The sequence below is a fragment of the Triplophysa dalaica genome, chromosome 11 (genome assembly GCF_015846415.1).
Source record: "Triplophysa dalaica isolate WHDGS20190420 chromosome 11, ASM1584641v1, whole genome shotgun sequence".
In the NCBI taxonomy this organism is placed as follows: Eukaryota; Metazoa; Chordata; class Actinopteri; order Cypriniformes; family Nemacheilidae; genus Triplophysa; species Triplophysa dalaica.
The window spans coordinates 2,423,216-2,437,818 of record NC_079552.1 but is presented as its reverse complement, the minus strand read 5'-3'; the positions used below and the strand labels follow the sequence as shown (position 1 = coordinate 2,437,818).

Here is a 14,603-nt window from a genome sequence, read left to right as displayed (position 1 = left end):
AAACCACCCTAGGTGTCAACACGCAAACTACCAATTCAGAACACCTGAACAGATGCATAGCAACACCCTAACAACCGGTCACAAGACACAAGAATCATGATAGCGAGTATTTTAAGGGCAGTTCTCTATTTGTGGAAACCTCTAATATATAAAAGACAATTCTGATGAGATTCAAGCATAAAAATTGGCTTATTTAATATTTTGTTTGTTAATTTAAAGAGTACATAACTACAGATTTTAAGGTCCAACTTTGGTTTATGGAGTGTCCAACAACAAGTTTATGTACATACAGTAGGTGTAAAAACACTATTATCTAGTAATAATAGCTAGTTATTCTTACCTTACTTCTTGACTTAATGGCTAAAATGATTCGTTCCGCGTTTCATCTGTCTCATCCATTCCTTTCCGCTAGCCTAGTCTGATGTGATTGGTCAGATGCTCTAGTCTGCTGTGACTGGTCTACGGCGAATGAGGCTTATGAGCTACAGTATTTGGGGGAGAAGAGTGAAGGTTTCGCGGGCGCTCTTATCAAAACATGGGCGGGGACTATATGTAGAAACGCGAATCGGAGTAGAGACGACTCAATTGTTTCCAAGCTAATAACTTTGCTGTTCATTCACCTTTGGATTTACAACTTGGCAGACTGCTTAGATTCACACACGTCAACATACAAACTGTCACTTTCATGATCTCATGGTATGTCCTCTTTAACACACTGTTTTTATCTTTAGATTAAGTCAATGATGCTAAAGATGCAGAGATTACAGCACAGAGCGGTCCTGGATGATGACTATGACACAGGTCAGATATTTCACACCATCAGTTTGTGTTTGCTAAAGATGTCCTGAAATAAGATTCAAACAGGAGTTTTACACCACGTCTACACCAGACGCGACAGGCGCAACGTGACATGGGTAACGACTTATTCTTGATGGGTTTGTCGTGTCGTGTGAACAAAATGTTAAATTGCAAGGGGTTCTACTGCGTTCTATTGTCTTCTGTCGTGTTGTTTCGCGTCGCGTCTGGTGTAGACACAATGTAAGCACAGACATACATTTCAGTGTTGTAACAAAGGGTATATTTTCCTGTAGCTCAGTGGGAAGAGCATTGCGTTAACAACGCAAGGTTGTGGGTTCGATCCCAGGGGATCGCAAATACCTATGTAAAATGTATAGGATAAAGCAATGTAAGTCGCTTTGGATAAAAGCGTCTGCCAAATGTCTAAATGTAAATGGTATATACAAGTATAGTAGGTTTATAGTATTATGATACTATTCAAGTGTCCCTGGGACTTTAAAGAATTAAGCAATTATGCAAACCAATGCCATAGCACCAAAAGTCAAGGACCCCAAGCACTTCTGGTGTCCAGTTGACCTTTTTTATGAATATTACATGAAATTGCATTTATTATTTAAATTAATTGACAGCTTATTGTGTCAACACCCTCACACACTCAAATATTTAGCAGAAACATACCAAAACACTTGTGTTTGTTTACTATTGAGTGTCATTAACAACTGCCACGTGTGTGATGTATGATTTCGAGAGATTAGTCTTTTCAGTATGTGTGTTCAACGGACATCAAACTTTTGGGCTGAGCATTCAGACAAGCTCTGATTACAAACCTGTAGCCAAATTTCCTGTAGCTCAGTGGTAAGAGCATTGTGTTAACAATGCAAGGTTGTGGGTTCGATCCCAGGGAATTGCAAATACTTATGTAAAATGTATAGGATAAAGCAATGTAAGTCGCTTTGGATAAAAGCGTCTGCTAAATGGAAAGTAAATGTAATGTAAATGTGTAACACAAAAGAAGTTAGTTAGAGAAATGTCTCAGCGGTTTTGTGTTCATACAGTGGAAGTCGATGGGGTTCAGGGTAGTTTGGTTACCGACATTCTTCAGAATATCTTCTTTTGTGTTCTGCAGAAGAAAGTAAGTCATACAGGTTCGAAATGAAAAGTATTTTCAATTTTGGATGAACCTTAAAGTGACACAAAGTTTGTACAGACTCTGTAAATAGACGCATGTGTCCTGAATCTCTTGTTCAGTTTGTTTCTATGACGTGTTTCATGTTTCAGCTGAGCGGTTCGGTCAGAAACTAGAGGATCTTCGCAGGGAGCGAGCGGCTCTGAAAGCTTCTCTTCCCTCCAGACATCCAGCCGTCTCTGAATATCTGCAGACGCTCAGGACGGCCGCGCACAGCGCCCTCCAGTGGAACAGCTCTCAATACAGGTCAGAGGGCTTTAAAGACTGCATTTTCTGAATTTAATCCCTGCTTTATTTCTCAGTGGGGAATCTGACACGCTTTTCAAAGCAGACTCCACCGGAGGTTTATAAATAGAGCTTTACGACAGGAAAGAAAGCAGGATGGGTTGAAAGTTGATGGAATGTGTGACAATCGCTCCAAACACACAACACGCTATCCTGTTTACGTGTGCGTGTGTTAATCGTGTGGAGACTACAGCAGAATTAAATAGCGATCTGAGAGTATAAATGATCTTTTGTCTTTGTTCTCTTTGAAATTTGGTAATGTTTGACTGTTTTAAACACTACACTGCAAAAATGAATTTCTTACTTAGTATGTTTGTCTTGTTTTCCAGGACAGATGTCTGAAGATTCTTAAATCAAGATGCATTTTCTTGATGAGCATAATGACCTAAGAAAATAAGTCTTGAAATTTCAGTGAATTCATACTTTAAACAAGCAAAAAAATGCCAATGGGGTAAGAAAACCTTGAATTTAGTGACTAAGCAAAAGGTAAACCTTAATTCAAGATTCTTACTTGATTTTTTACCCCATTGGCAGAATTTTTTGCTTGTCTTAAAAAATATTCTCTGAAATTTCTATAATTTTTATTTTCTTAGGTCATTTTGATTCAAGAAATTTTAGACATTTGTTCTTGAAAAAAAGAAAAATATACCAAATAAGAAAGTAATTTTTTGCAATGTAAAATGTCATATAAAATTAATTTAAAATAGACGTCTTTCATGTTGTCATAAAAGAATAGTGTACACTTCAGTATTTGCTACAGCGTAGTAAACGCTATAAGATGCTATAGCAATTTTGAACGTTACCATAGTAAATAATGAAGTATACTAAGTATTAACAGCAGTTTATCAATTTCCTACCGTAGATTTGTTAGTGTATCTAAAACTGTAGTATACATTAATACAGTGCAGTACTTACTACAATGTGCTATAGTGTACTTCGATTTACTTCTGTTTTCTGTAGTAATACAGTATTTCAGTGAGCGATGACACAGAGATCATACTCCAGTATTTCTGTCATTTTCTTCATTTGAAATGCATTTTGTTCACACAGAGAGAAGGACGAACCGTGCGAGGATCAGAAATGTTCAGGTAGCTCCTCTGGGGACAAACAGAAAAAAAGACGGGAAAAACTGATCCAGGAAAAACAGAGGATTCAGGTAAACCGAAACACTTCTAAAAACATCAGGGTGACTAGTCCAGGCAGTTTGATGTGAATGCCATCGAATGTGTTTTGTGCTTCTACAGAGGGAGATGTGTGGTCTTCAGAGGAGGCTGGAGGAGCTTCAGGAGCAGAGCAGAGCTGTGGAGGTGCAGCTGGCGCCGGATGAGAGAGGGCCGGAGGAGGAGCGGCTGGAGGAGGAGGTGCCCGTGCTGAAAGGCTGTGATGTGGCTCAGCTGAGGCTGATGGGTCGAGCGCTGGAGGACATGATGACATCCGAACACCGCGCTCAGATCACTGCCTCTCCACCAGCAGAGATCATCAGGTAAGGTCGAGTGGTGTGTCCCAGCCAGTTGTGACGGTGATACGCGACGAGCCAGCAATGATGCACAATGAAAACACCTCTTTTTCACTTTGGATTGTGTGGACACAAAACAATCTTGTCGCATCTGGTGAGATGTTATTCTTACAAAATGAGCAATGTTGCTCAGTACAGTACAGCCACTTCAGAAAACCGTTGAATATGGTACGAATACGAACATGGTACTTTCTTTTAATAAAACCTGTTCTTGCTGTTATGTTTTTGGTACTTTTTATATTGAGTAACAGTTTTGCACCAATCCAAACCAATACCACACCAAATTGCTGTGGCAAAATAAGAGCAATTTGCCTTTATAAAAAAGATGAACAAGACATTCGTGTTCAAAATATTGTCATCCTAATAAGAAATAGCGAAGTTAAATAGATTTTTGTGATGTAGACACAGTCATATCAAAAGTGTACAAACTTTATACTCTTTTAAATTAGTTAAAAACATATGTTTTTGGCAAAATTAGTTTTTGCAATGTTGTTGTTATTTTATGTGTAGTTATAACGTCTTGGTTACGTATGTAACCTCAGTTCCCTGATGGAGGGAACGAGACGTTGTGTCGAGAACGACAGATGGGGTTCGCCCTTGAGAACCAATCAACTCTGACTACTATAGAAAAGGCCAATGAAATTTGGCGAATGCAATTTGCATGCCGGGCTCCGCCCCCGGAAATCCGGTATAAAAGGAGGCCGGCGTGCAGCATTCACTTACCTTTGTTCTGAAGAGCCTGAGACCTCTCAAACTGCAGCAGAATACGATACGTGTTCGTGGCATAAGGGACACAACGTCTCGTTCCCTCCATCAGGGAACTGAGGTTACATACGTAACCAAGACGTTCCCTTTCTGTCGGTCTCTCGACGTTGTGTCGAGAACGACAGATGGGGTTGCCTATGGAAAACGCCACAACGCTGTATCGCGTCACAATCTCTAGCGAAGCGACGGTAACAAGCCTGGGCGTGTCATCTCGAAGCTTTCGTGAGACTGTAACCTTCCAGTGTGGTGGTCGGGGGGTTCCAGAGCTTTCTTGGAGAAAGATGGGTACAGCCCTGACCGGTAACTTTCACGGACGGGGCCTTAGCTCTCTATAGGCGAGAGGCCGTCCAGATCAGTTTACACCGGGTAAGCGCGACTCTTAATCAGAGAAGCGCTACAGAGGCCACCTCCTACCCGTGGGGAGGAATATGGTGGATATAGGTATGGTCTCGTCCTTGGAGGAGAACGCATGGAACGTGCGGACTGAGTAGTTAACCGCGAGGTGGAGGCCCACCTGGGGAAGCTCATGGGTTACCAGGAGTGGGAACCATTCTCATGAGGATACATCAGACGGAACAGCCCACGGAGGGGGTGTTACAGACGTCCGGTAGCACTAGGTCCGGTTAGAGCTATCTGTGATAGCTCACATGGTATCCCGGCCTAAGGGGGAAGGCTGCTCTGCCCAGCCAGCCCCCAGGGGGTGCTTGTTTGGTGATGGATGGAATGCCTATTCTTAACCAGTGTCTGGGTAAGAAGGGAGGCTGGTGAGGTACCAGTTTCTTAGCGATGTGTTCGGGTAAGAAGAAAAGGTAAATAGCACACTGACCCAACCTGTTAGAGGGTGGAAAGGTGCTTTCGCAGGCATACGCCCCCCCGGATGCCAGTCCTACATGTCGCCACGCAGGACGTGGGCTGACACCGGGTTTACGCGAAGGTTGTTAACCCTTGCGAAGGTGTTTGGGCATAGCCCAACCCGCAGCTCTACAGATGTCTGCTAGAGAGGCGCTTCTGCCAGTGTCCAGGAGGTGGCTAAACTCCGTGTGGAGTGAGCCCTCACTGCCAATGGGCATGGGAGATTCTGAGATCGGAATGCCGTCGTAACGGCGTCCACGACCCAGTGCGCCAGCCTCTGTTTGGAGACAGCCTTCCCCTTCTGCTGTCCTCCAACAGACACGGAGCTGGTCAGAGCTTCAGAGCTCTGCGTGCGGTCCAGTACGTACTGGACACAACACTAATCGGGTTGGGTCTTCCTCCCCTATGGGGAGCGCCTGCAAGTTCACCACTTGGCCCCGGAGGGAGTAGTGGGAACTTCTTGGGCACGCATCCGGGCCTGGGTCTCAAGATAACGTGAGAGTTTCCAGGGCCGAGTTTAAGGCAATCCAGGGACACGGAGGATGCTCGGTGGTCCCCTACCCTCTTGAAGGAAGTGAGCGCCGTCAGGAGGGCCGTCTTACTCTATGAGGAAGATCGGAACCTCCGAGGGGCTCTTTGGGGGGCCCTGAGGCTCCCCAGGACCACTTAGGGTCCCAAGAGGGTATGGAGCGGAGATGAGGCGGATTCCGCCCTCTCGCTGCTTAGGAACCTGGTGACCAGGTCGTGTTGCCCTAGAAACTTTCCACCGACTGAGTCGTGATGAGTGGCAATAGCGACTACATACACTTTCAGTGTGGAAGGGAGATGTTAGTCTCCAGTCTCGTGAGGAGGGGAACACAATCCTGATCAAGCACCTCAGTGGGTCTTTCTCGTTGAGAAAGACACCAGGACGAGAAGAGGCACCGTCTAGAGGCGTGTAACCGCCTAGTAGATGGGGCCCTAGCCTGGGTGATGGTCTCAGCCGTATAGGGGGAGTAGCCATCTTAGGATCTTCTCGTCCCGTCTAGAGACCAGACATGGGTGTTCCAGAGGTCTGATCTGGGATGCCAGAACGTGTCCTTCCCCTGAGAGAGCAGGTCCTCTGTCAGGGGAATGGTTCAGGGGGAGTCGCTATCCAGAGCATCGGCTCTGAGGCCAAGTGCGGTTAGACCGGTGTGGTGTAACCAATAACACTTGGTGCTCCTGCTCCCTGACCTTGCACAGAGTCTGTACAAGAAGGCTCCTGGGGGGGGAAGGTGTGCTTCCGCCCATCCCGCGGCCAGCTGTGCGCAAGGATATCCGTGCCGAGGGCAGGGACTATCAAGCGGGCAAATGGTGGTGTTACGGGAGGTGAACAGGTTTTACCTGGGCCTACCCGAACAGCCTCCAAATGAGCTGGACTGCACGGGGGTGGAGTCGCCACTCTCCACGAGGCATAAACTGGCGAGAAAGCACGTCGGCTGTCTAGTTCAGTTTGCCCGGGGTGTGTGGCCTGCAGGGAACGAGTCACCTGTTGACTCCACCGGAGGAGGCGTCGAGCAAGTTGTGTTTAGCTGCTGTGTGCGAACGCCACCCTGACGATCTGTATTCGCTACAGCTATAGTGCTGTCCTCGGAACAGCACGTGTATGTCTCGCACGAGAGGCCGTAGCCTGCTCAGTGCAAGTAGCATAGCCCACAACTCTTGGCAATTGATATGCCAGCGCAGGCGGGGGTTCGTCCAACACCCCACCTGCGTGCCCGTTGCACACTACACCGCACCCCTGCAGGGAGACTTCAGTCGTCACCACGACCTGCCTCATAACCTGCTCAGAGGGACCTGAGTCCGTCGAAAAAGTCATAAGACTAGGGGTTATGGTGCGTCGGCAGCAGGGCGGCATCACCATGCGCCTGCTGCCGGTGTGCCACGCTCTCCTCGGAACTCGACTCTGAAACCAGTGTTGGAGCGGTGTCATGTGCATCAACTCGAGGGGTATTAGCCCGCGAGGACGCCATGTGTCCCAGGAGCCTCTGAATTGTTTCAGGGGGACCGCTGTCTGCCTAAAATGTTCATTTCAGACAGTTCAACACTGGTTGGGCACAACTGCGGACAGGTGTGCCGACATGGTGACAGAGTTGAGTTCCATACCGAGAAAGAGGACGCTCTGCACTGGGGAGAGCTTGCCCCTCTCTTGGTTGACCTGGAGTCCCAATCGACCTAGGTGCCGGAGCACCAGGTCCCTTTGTGTACATAACAGATCTCGCGAGTGTGCCAAGATAGGCCAGTCGCTGAGATAGTTTAGTACCCGCTCGCCTTCCTCCTCTCAGGGAGAAAGGGCGGTCAGGGACAGACCGAAAGGGAGGACTCTGTACTGATATGCCCGCCTCTCGCACGCGAACCGTGGGAACGGCCGGTGTCGAGGAGGATCGAGACATGAAAGTAAGCGTCCTTCAGGTCGATTGCCACGAACCAATCCTGACACCTCATAGATGTCAGGACGCGCCTCTGTGTGAGCACCCTGAATGGCAGCTTGTGAAGGTGCTCTGTTCAGGGTACGCAGCCTTTGGGGGCAACCCGCCGTCTTTCTTGGGAACGATGAAGTGCGGGTGGTGACCCACTGAACATCTTGGTTTTGAGGGACGAACTCGATGCCTGTTTTGCCAGAAGGGTGGTGACCTCTACCCGAAGTACGGAGGCGTCCCTGCCTCTGACAGAGGGAGAGATGATGCCCCGAAACTTGGGTGAGTCTCTGGCGAACTGGATCGAGTAACCAAGACGGACCGCCCTCATTAGCCAGCGAGACAGTGTGGGCAGCTCTCGAGCTCCCAGGGACTGTGACAGGGTGACCAAGGGGACGGTCTGCTTCATCATTCCCACGGGGGGTGGTTCGTCGGCTGGCGGAGCTAACCATGTCGCGGGGAGTCCCCGGAGGGAAGGTTTTTGCTCCGCCTGCTTACCTGCCTGGCGGGACAACGGCACGCACTGTCGGTTTGAGAGTGGTGACGGCTGTCGTATGTGTACGACCTCACGCCTCGCCAGGGTGTGAGGTCGGTTCGCCGAGCACAGTCCAGTGGAGTGTGCGATCGGCTGCAAGTAAACCCGGGGAGAACAGAAAACTCAGTGAGTAAGTGGGCGCCAAGCCCTAACAAGGGCCCGGCTTTGGTGACGAGGCAGGAGTCGTCCCGTACCGACCGATCAGAGCCGTGGCTGTGAAGGTTCGGGCCCGATGTTGTTCTCCCTGGGGTCTTCCCGTCAGTGTCCCTTCTCGCGAGGAGGTTGCTGACGGGGTGTAGGTTTCCCCCTCGACCTCTGCTTCCGGGGTGCCGCCTGTGGGGGCACAGGAACCGGAGCCGATGCCGAAAGGGTCCTGGGTTGCAGGGAAGCAGACGTCACGTGAGATCTCGGAGGCCTGTAGGCGGCCGAGTCGCGGCGTGAAAAAAATGTGGTTAATTGCCACTGTCTGCTTCGCCGTCAAAAAACTGCTGAGCGCAGTCCTCGACGGTGTTACCAACAACCCACCCTGCGAGATGAGTGCATCAAGAAAGCGGACTTCCTTGCTGTCACTCTTCTGCACAAGGTATAGCCGGGGGTGTCTCTCCTGGACCACTACCGTGGACATCGTCCGACCCAGGGCCCGTGCCGCCGCCTTAGTCGCCCGTAGAGCGCTGTCAGCGGTGGCACGGAGATCCTGCATTATACCCGGGTCGGCCTTACCCTCGTGGAGCCCTCTCAACGCCCTGGCCTGGCGGACCTGCAGGATGGCCAAGGCATAGAGAGAGGAGGCAGCCTGGCCCGCAACATCGCAAGCTTTCGACACCAGTGATGCCGAAGTCCTACGTGTTTTGGACGGTAGGAGTGGTCGATCCCCCCCCAGGTGGTAGCCGTCCGCGGCACAGGTGCACCGCAGGCGGACGTTCCACCCGGGGGATCTCGACGCAGTCCTTGGCTGCCTCACCATCGAGGGAAGTAAGGGAGCCGGAGCTGGTTTCACTGGAACGGTCCGTGAGTGGAGCGTTCCAAGTTTTACACAGCTCCTCATGCACCTCCGGGAAAAACATGGCACCCGGGGTGGGCGCGGTTTGCACCGCGCACCGACCTCGGGAACCACGCATCCCCGGGTTAGCACGGATGACATCACTTCTGCTTCCTCCTGAACTCGACCGCTGGGGGTGGAGTTTGGATTCGGCAGAGTCGGATGCCAGTCTCCCTCCGATGCTGCGAGCGACATCTCATCTACGTCACACATCGTTTCCGAGTGTGTGCGTGAGGATCCGGACGGTATGCCACCGCCGGTTGGGGAACGTTCAGAAGAGCGAATCGGGGTGCGATCGGCCCGTGAGCACTTGGCTGGCGGGTTTACGTTCGCAGAGTTCCCCGTATCACTAACGCTGCTAACGTGGGTGGTCATCGGGGCCGTAGCCACAGATGTCACAGCCCGGGTAGCAGACGAAATGGTGGCTGGTTCCCGTAGGAAGACAGCCACCCGTGACCGCAACTTCTGAATGACAATCTGCCCGCAGTGCAGGCAGATGTGTCAACGAACGCTGCTTCAGTGTGCTGGACGCCCAGACACCTAATGCAGCGATCGTGTCCATCCCCCTCCTCGATGAGGGTGCCGCACCCAAGAGAACAGCGGGACATGCCGCGCTGGAGAATGCTCAGTCAGTCCTGAAAAGGACTTTTAGAAAAAATCTCTAACACCTCCGGAACCGCCGAGACGCCCAGGGGAAGGTCGCTGCAGGAAGGGACGATCCGCTGTAACACGTCGTAGCACCAGCGTGTAGTTGTAGAGGATTGAATCCTGAGTTGTACTCATGAGCGATGGCTCTGAAGAACAAAAGGTAAGTGAATGCTGCACGCCGGCCTCCTTTTATACCGGATTTCCGGGGGCGGAGCCCGGCATGCAAATTGCATTCGCCAAATTTCATTGGCCTTTTCTATAGTAGTCAGAGTTGATTGGTTCTCAAGGGCGAACCCCATCTGTCGTTCTCGACACAACGTCGAGAGACCGACAGAAAGGGAACCTTTAACAGCACATTGGTCAATCTGTGATGGTTTTAATTGTGCATTATAAATGCAGTGAGATCGAAATGCTGAATGTAATATCAAAGTTCCAGTAAATGATTTTCTTGTCTTTTGTAATGTCTTCGGCGTGTGTTGAAAATCTCTGGTCTTTTGGATGAGATTGATGTATTTTCTGCCCAAGTTTAAATGGAAACAGGCAGTTGACTTTCAGATCTCACACACGTTGACAGATGAGCTGTAACTACATTTACTTGTTCTGGCTATTTTAAATTGATGTTTTGTGTTTTGAGCGTTTTTCCTCATCTCTGTTTATGTTGAAACCCTGGAGATGTTTAAAAAGCCAACTTTAGTAAAAAACAAAGAGCCGCTCTATGACATATGACGTTTGTGTATATATATTGATATATCGCAATCTAGATTGAATTGCTCTGTCTGGACTCTGTCTAGATAGATTTTGATGCGAACTGAATGTAGATTTATTGATGGTTTGCTGAAGATTGAGGTCCAGCTAAACCAACTCCGCTGAGAGATTGATTTTATAGAACCATTGGAGTGTTTGTCTGAGTCCTGATAAATGTACTATTGAAGCGGGTCATTTTCTTCACTATTTTTTATCTGACAGTATTCTTTATTTCATCTTCAACCTGCCCCTTATGGAAATGACACAGGCCAGCCCGTTCGTAACTGATATAAATTTTTATTGCTCTCTGCGTTCAGAGAAATTCCAATGTTTGATAATGAATCAATCCAGATTCAGACACCCGCATGAAAGCGTCGTGTTATTAGATGTTGAGAAACCGTCAGCTGATTCAGTTATTGTTGACCAAACATGATAATGTTCCCTATTATGTGCCTCTATTGCTCTACTGTGTCTCATGATGAGACCATGACTGATGTTTATTCAATGAATGAATAATTAGTTATATATCATCTGTGTGTGTCATCTTTAGAAATGTCTTTTAAGTAGATGTTCTTTCAATGATTCTACTATGTATTTCAATTGAATCATATTTTTGAGAATACTCATGCTTTGATCATATGACATCATTTTTCTTGTGAATAAATGATCATCTGATTTGTTTTATCTTTAATTGCAGACTTCAGGAACAGGAGCAGGTGTTGAGTTTGTCCATTAAAGATACAACAGCTAAGGTGAGTCGGCATCATTCGTTTGTTGTTCTTATAGGCCAACTTGTGCCAACTGGATTACAAAGTCATCTTCCTGTCCGCGTTGAATGAATTGAGAACATTTTAATGTCTGTAATTATTTATTAACAGCCATGTCTGTATTTGGGTCACATGTTGTCCATTCGTTATTATTGCAGAACTAAAGCGCCGGCTATACTTGGCTTTCCACATCCATGTCCGTCTCGCGCAAAAAACACGTTCGAGTTCGACATATGCGCATAATGAGTATGTGTCCTCTACCAGACTGTCAGAGGGCAGCGCTGAGTTTTGCGTTTGTTTTTATCAGCGTGTTGGTTTTGTATCGTTCTTCTTCGACAACGGCACATTACACACTGTGTGTGTGTTGACTCCTACTGGACTAGTGCACATTTGCTGTTGTATGCGTCCCGTCCACGCGGTCTCAAAAATTGGGCTGCGGGGTATGCGTATGACCGCGGACCCTCTTGATGATGAAAATTACATCATGCGGGCGACGCGCTGACGGCAGGACTATACTTGCCCCTTTAGACTAATAGGTTGCTTTGGTGATTTCATTTCCCTGAAAATGTTTATGTTAAAGACCAGCTTACTGTATTACTCACTTTAATGTTGACGTGAAATAGACCATTTTGCAAGATGCAAACAGCACTGGTCTAAGGGCACTTCCTGTTTCAGTTTTGAAATTATTATTTCATTTCACCTAAAAAAGTGTTCTGTTGGTTGTTTTCTAATGTTTGTTTAATGTTTAAAAACGTCAATTAGGAAGTGCTTAAGGACCAGTGTTGTTTATATGCAATATGGTCTGTTATATTTGAAGTGTTGTTTAAACACCATGCAATCAAACAGGAACATTTTTAAGTGTTTTACAAAGTGTTGCAATGATTATAATAAATGATTTATCCGTGCACACCATTATTATTTTTTATTAATTCACACTTGTAATCTTTAATCAAAAACTCTTCATCACATGACTTCAGCAACAAAAATGAGGTACGACTATACTGACTATCCATAGCCCTCCCATGCAGGCCCAACTCACAACTAACCAATCAAAAATGGAAGGGCAAAATCATTTTTTGTGAAAGTAAAATATCACGTCATGATACGGAAGTCAATCGCAACCTCCGTGTCATGATGACTTTAACTGTAAAATGCAGTTGCAAGCTGACCAATCAGAATGAAGTATTTCACTGAGTTTTTAATGTATTTTATTAGAACAAGTCATTTTTGGTTATAACAGCTTTTATACGACAGTGAAAAGCAGACAGAAAATGGCATGGGGTCAGAAAGAGACGAACAGGAGTCATTAAAGAACCACAAGCCGAGACTCAAACACGTGTCGCCCGAAGCGCGGTTCTGCATGTCGACACGCAACCCACTTAATGTGTCTCAGTATCTTCTGGTGTTGTGCTCCTTGTGTTACATGTTGTCACGCAGAGTCACATGTTCCTGTGGTTAATGTTTGATTCAGAGTCGAACAGTGGGGTTTGTCTGCAGAACGGGTCTCCTTCTACAGTCACTGATAAAAAAGAGCTTCTTTCCTCCTGTGAGCGCCACGATCGTCACTTAGCTCAGAGCTTCAGGCTCCCTCCCTCTGCGTATGCGTGAGGGTTTCCCAGTTTGGCAGACTGGGATCAGTGTCATTAAGTGTGTGAGCCCTGGGCTGTAGAGAGGGTGTGTGTGTGTGTGTGTTGGCACAGCGGGTAGATTTGTAGGGGTGGAAGTGAAATGCCTGAAAAATGGCACTGTGTGACTTTGTCCTTCAGAACGCCATTGAATGATGTCACGTCTGTCTGCAGGAGGTCGCACGTGTCGTCTGCTAAACATCTGGTCCACGATTATATGCTTCCTGATGTTTTATGGTGCATAAGGAAAATGACGACGTGCATCATCTCAGATATCACTTTCTTTTTTATATAAATATCTGTTACATTATATACATCTTTCATTCCCAGAATGTTGAAACTACAAAAGCACATACAGCCATCATGAGAAAACCAAACAATGTCAGTGTGTTAATAAATGTCTTGTGAGGTGAAATTCATGAATATTTGAGGTTCAAATGCAAAATTAAAAGTATTTGCATGGAAGCGGTAAAGGGTACTGTGATGAAAGCGCTCCTCTGCTGCCGTCTGGAACATCTCATCTTTCACTTCTCCTGTCTCTTCTTGTTTCTCAGGTGCTGATGAGTCAGAAGCTGGTCGCCAGTCTGCGGAGGAAAGTTAATGAGACCGAGACGCAGCTGTTGGCTCTTCAGGAGGCGAAGCTCGCAGCCGTCTCAGGTACTGTGCTCCATCACGTCTCTATCTGTGCTCACCCGATCAGATGTCGCCTTCATGAGCTCCACAGCTGTACACATAATGTGATATATAATAATAATAAAGATGTTCTTTGTGTTAATTTAGTGCAGAGAGCGAGTGTGTGATCTGAGCGTTTTACTCTCCTTCCAGGAAATGATTTCAGCAGTGCTAAAGAACTGAAGACAGAGATCAGAAACGTTTCTGCAGAAAGAGATCGTGTGGAGACGCTGGTGAGGAAGCTACAGACGTTAAGCTCAGGCAGTGGACAGGAACTAACCCGCATGAAAGAGAAATTAAACCAAATCAAACTGGACCTGCAGCGGAGAGAAGCTCAGCGTGGTGAGTACCTAAAGCTCAAACTTTTAAAGGGATAGTTCACCCCCCAAAACAAGAGAATTCTGCCATGGTTTACTCACCCTCTTGTCATTTCCTACCTGTATGACACAGAAGAAGATATTTTGAAGAAAGTTGGTAACCGAAGAGCGCCGGCGTCCACTGGTTGACAGAAAACCAGTGCAAGTGAATGTGTGCCGGTTATCAACATTCTTCAAAATATCTTCTTTGTGTTCTGGAGAAGAAAGCCAAACAGGTTTGATATGACAAGAGGCTCAATAAATGATGACAGAGTTAACATTTTTGGGTGAACTATTACTTTTAAAATGCAAAAGCCTAGTGTTTAAAGCCACCATTGAACCGTAGTTCGAATAAGCGGTAGAAAATGGAATGGAAT

At 47.1% G+C, this 14,603-nt stretch overlaps 1 protein-coding gene across 2 annotated transcripts in view; it reads left to right on the top strand.

Annotated features, from left to right (window-relative positions):
• Positions 1 to 14,603, top strand: part of disc1 (DISC1 scaffold protein) — a 43,374-nt gene that overhangs the window by 5,720 nt on the left and 23,051 nt on the right. For both annotated transcript variants that reach the window (XM_056761312.1, XM_056761314.1), the window contains exons 3-9: positions 732 to 801; positions 2,077 to 2,230; positions 3,320 to 3,425; positions 3,514 to 3,752; positions 11,504 to 11,558; positions 13,753 to 13,855; positions 14,024 to 14,212. In XM_056761312.1, coding sequence (XP_056617290.1) covers positions 732 to 801; positions 2,077 to 2,230; positions 3,320 to 3,425; positions 3,514 to 3,752; positions 11,504 to 11,558; positions 13,753 to 13,855; positions 14,024 to 14,212 — 916 coding nt within the window. The remainder of the gene's footprint in view (positions 1 to 731; positions 802 to 2,076; positions 2,231 to 3,319; positions 3,426 to 3,513; positions 3,753 to 11,503; positions 11,559 to 13,752; positions 13,856 to 14,023; positions 14,213 to 14,603) is intronic.